Source organism: Pteropus alecto, unplaced genomic scaffold, assembly GCF_000325575.1.
Source record: "Pteropus alecto unplaced genomic scaffold, ASM32557v1 scaffold131, whole genome shotgun sequence".
Lineage (NCBI taxonomy): Eukaryota > Metazoa > Chordata > Mammalia > Chiroptera > Pteropodidae > Pteropus > Pteropus alecto.
The window spans coordinates 13,400,156-13,403,853 of NW_006434709.1; the positions used below are offsets into that span (position 1 = coordinate 13,400,156).

The 3,698-nt window shown below is 37.0% G+C and overlaps 1 protein-coding gene across 1 annotated transcript in view; it reads left to right on the forward strand.

Annotated features, from left to right (window-relative positions):
• Nucleotides 1-3,698, forward strand: part of RTN4 (reticulon 4) — a 66,213-nt gene that overhangs the window by 51,261 nt on the left and 11,254 nt on the right. Inside the window, exon 4 of the mRNA XM_025045097.1 lies at nucleotides 1-143. This exon is cut by the window's left edge and continues 6 nt beyond it. Within this exon, the coding sequence (XP_024900865.1) occupies nucleotides 1-143 (143 nt within the window). The remainder of the gene's footprint in view (nucleotides 144-3,698) is intronic.

Below are 3,698 nucleotides of genomic sequence, written 5' to 3' on the forward strand. Positions count from 1 at the left end.
CTTCTCTTTTCATTGACAGTATTCAGCATTGTGAGTGTAACGGCCTACATCGCCTTGGCCCTGCTCTCTGTGACTATCAGCTTTAGGATATATAAGGGTGTGATCCAAGCTATCCAGAAATCAGATGAAGGCCACCCATTCAGGTGAGATGTCTGGAAAACAAGGCATACTTTGGCAACACTGTAGAGTTACAGGCATGCATTTTTTACTGCTTAAAGATCATTGCAAATTTTTGCTAAATAGCTATACCAAAAGCACCTGCGTTTCACATTTCCTAAAGATTATTTAATAGGCTCATGATGGAAATGACTAGGTTTATATATCATTAGCTTAACTCTACTACTTGTTAACAATATTTATTAGAAGTAGATATTGGTTATCTGATTTTCCTTTAATGGAAACTGTATCTTTGATTTAACATGATTAGGATTAGAGAGAGTTATCTTTTCTTTATTGCTTAGATTTTATGCTGTCTGATATTAGAAATAACTTTCTTTCCAACAGTTTTTCTGTTACGCTTTCTCGTCGTGCCTGTGTCGTGTCTTACCATTCCTTTTCTATCTAGTTTCTTCTCATTCCCTAGGCATTACTTTTGTATTACCCTTTGGAGAGCTCCTTTATTTCAGCATCTCTGTGTCTCTAAACAATGAACTTCTGCCCTTATTTTCACACATGCCCACTACCACGGTGTGTCTAATTGCTAATGGGATGGACATTCCCTGTCTTGGGTCTTCTGCCCTCGCTTCATGCTCAGCATGTTTCCCCCACTTTTAAAAATTGAAATATAATCACATATAAAATAGTTTTTAGTACATTCACAGAATTGTGATCAGCTATCAGCATCTAATTCTAGACATTTTTGTCACACCAAAAGATACCTCGTACCCATTAGCAGTCACTCCCCACCCAGCCCCTGACAACCACGAACTTGTCATGTTTTAAAGGAACCCCTTTTCTCAAACTTATCAGTTTCTATCAGTAGCACCACTGTTTTCCAAATTTCAGGCTCCCAGTTTTGATGTTAGCTTTGTTTTTTCCCATCTCAATTTAGAAAATAACTAAATTTTTTTGTTTCCGAGCTTCTTCAGTCTAGACCAGGAGTCCATAAACTACACCTGTGGGCCAGATCCATTCTGCTGCCAGCTTTTGTAAATAAAGTTTTATTGGAACACAGACATAACTCAGTCATTTAACTGCTTTCACAGTGTAATAGCAGAATTAAATAGTTGTCACAGAGACCATACAGAATTCAAAGCCTGAAGAACTTATTACCTGGCCCTTTTAAGAAGAAGTTTGCCTGCCTTTGGCTGGACTTTGTTACCAAATTGGCTTTGTGTTACCTCAGATTACTTTAACTCTTACAGATGTTGTCAGATGAATTTTTCTTAGATAGCACCTTTATCATATTTTTAGGGATAGGGGCTTTCTGTTCATTATGGGATGAAATCCAGATATCTCTGTCTTGTCTCTCATTTACCCTTCTAGGGTTTTATGCCCATTTCATGCTTCCCTTTTAGCTCCCCAGATACCCTAATCTATGATATGTTTTATTTGGTTCTGTGTTTGTTTTCAAGACCTAGCTCTTTGAAGGAGTATCACTAACTCTGGCTCAGAATGATCAGAGAATTCATTTCCTGTTGCACTAAGTATAACTTTGAAATGTTCTCTAAGTGTTTTGTATACAGGCGTCATTTTTTTTAGATAGGCTGTGTAAACATTTAAAATATTTTGGCAAGGCAGGTATCTATTTGGGCATGAATGAGTATGTAACTACCTGGAACATTATCCAGTTGATATTAATGGGTAAATATAAATTGATTTTCAAACTTTATGGGAAGGGACCTACTAAATTATTGTGCTTATTGTAAAGACTGGTGATTTGTTTCTCTCTAGCATTCTCTTCATATTGATGAAGTAATTATGTTACACAAGTTTGGGGAAGAGGTTAACATATATGAAATGGCTATTATGTGTCTGGCCTCTTATGTACAGGCTTAATTTTCAGACAGCTCTGAGATAGTTGGTGTTGCTCTGTTTTACAGAGGGGGAAAGAAACTTGCAATTCAGTAACTTGGAATTTCAGCTTCAAAATGGCAGAGCCATATCATGCCACAAACCATGGATATGATTTTTTAATTGGTTATTTTGAAATACTTAAAAACATTGTCAAGCCAAAACTTCTAAATTATAATATAAATTTTATACATTGTTGGATTTTAAAGAAGGCTTTTTGGAAAAACTAATGATTTTTATATTCTTTATTTCTTTAGAAACACTTTATTCTTAGCTTAACGGCTAAGTCATTATAAGTCATAGTCATTATTAAGTCAGTTCAGCCAACATGCCGGTTTAAGCCTTTTGGACAGATTTTCCAAGTTCTGCAGTCCCACTAGTGAAAATGATATTATCATATAGCTCATATGTAATACCTGTGGTCATTAGAAAAGAGCGATGACAGCGCTGGCAGTACATTAATATCACAAAGATGCCAGTTGACTGAATGTAAAAACCCACAGGACATCACTGATGGAGAGCACTCCTTTGTGCCCGCTGGCCAGGCATCTTGTCTTCAGCAAGAATAAAAGCAGAATACCAACCAAAGTTTTATCAGCTGCTTTTCTATATTTCTCAAACTGCATAAATAAGTTAGTGCTGATTTAAGGGGAGATGTAAATCTTTGACCATTTTTAACTTGGTAATAACTTAGTATTTGTTGGTTAATAATGATGATCTGTGTGCTAGACCATTGTACTAGTAAAAATATATTCTTGGTCCTTAGCACTTAATACTCTAGTAGGAAAAATGTACAAGTATACACACGTCCAAATTTCAGGGCTAGATATGGAAAATACTCAGAATAATATGTAAGAAAGCATTGTTAGAGTTACATAGCAGGGTTTGGGAAAGGGCGAAAAGAGGCTCATGTATGGGTGGCATTTGAGATGGGGCTGCTTGACTGGGTATGCTATCACTAGAGGTGAGAGGAGAGCATTGTGGATTGGAAAACTATGATCAACAAAGTCATTAAGTTTAAAAAGTGTTTGATGAATGGCTTATTTTTGGCTGCAGCGGAGTAGTGGGAAATAAGGTTGGAAAGATTTAAGAGGACTCTGGTTGAAAAGTTGGGACCATAGAATCACAGAATGTTTGAGGCCGATGGGATTTAGGAAGACCTATTTCTCTAATTTTATAGAGTTGGAACTCTTTATATGAGAAGTTAAATGTCTTTTGCAAGGTTACATAGCTAAGTAATAGCAGGTCCTCCCCTAACTCCCACCTGAGTTCAACCTAAATAGCACTGTCTAGGATAGCTGGAATAAAACTAATCTGCCGTTGTCTGAAGGAGATGGATTAGGATGCACACAGATTAGAGACTTGTTTGGAGACTGATAAGACTATTCCAGTTTGTAAATAATGAGCACTTAAACCAGAATGATAGCATAGTGAATACAGAAACAGACAGACATATTTGAGGCATACTGCAGAGGTAAAACATGGAGAAAAGGGGTTATCAAAGAGGACTGCTCTTTCTAGTGTAAGTAAGCAATGTCCGCCGACATGGGGTGGTGGGGAGGGCCTGAATGAGGAGCTACTTCCAGTGTGTATGGGACAATGCTCAGTACTTCCGATTTAGCTCTACTCTGCCAAAATAAAATGGCTTCTTTGAAACAGTAACTAATGAAGCAGTTGCTTGCATT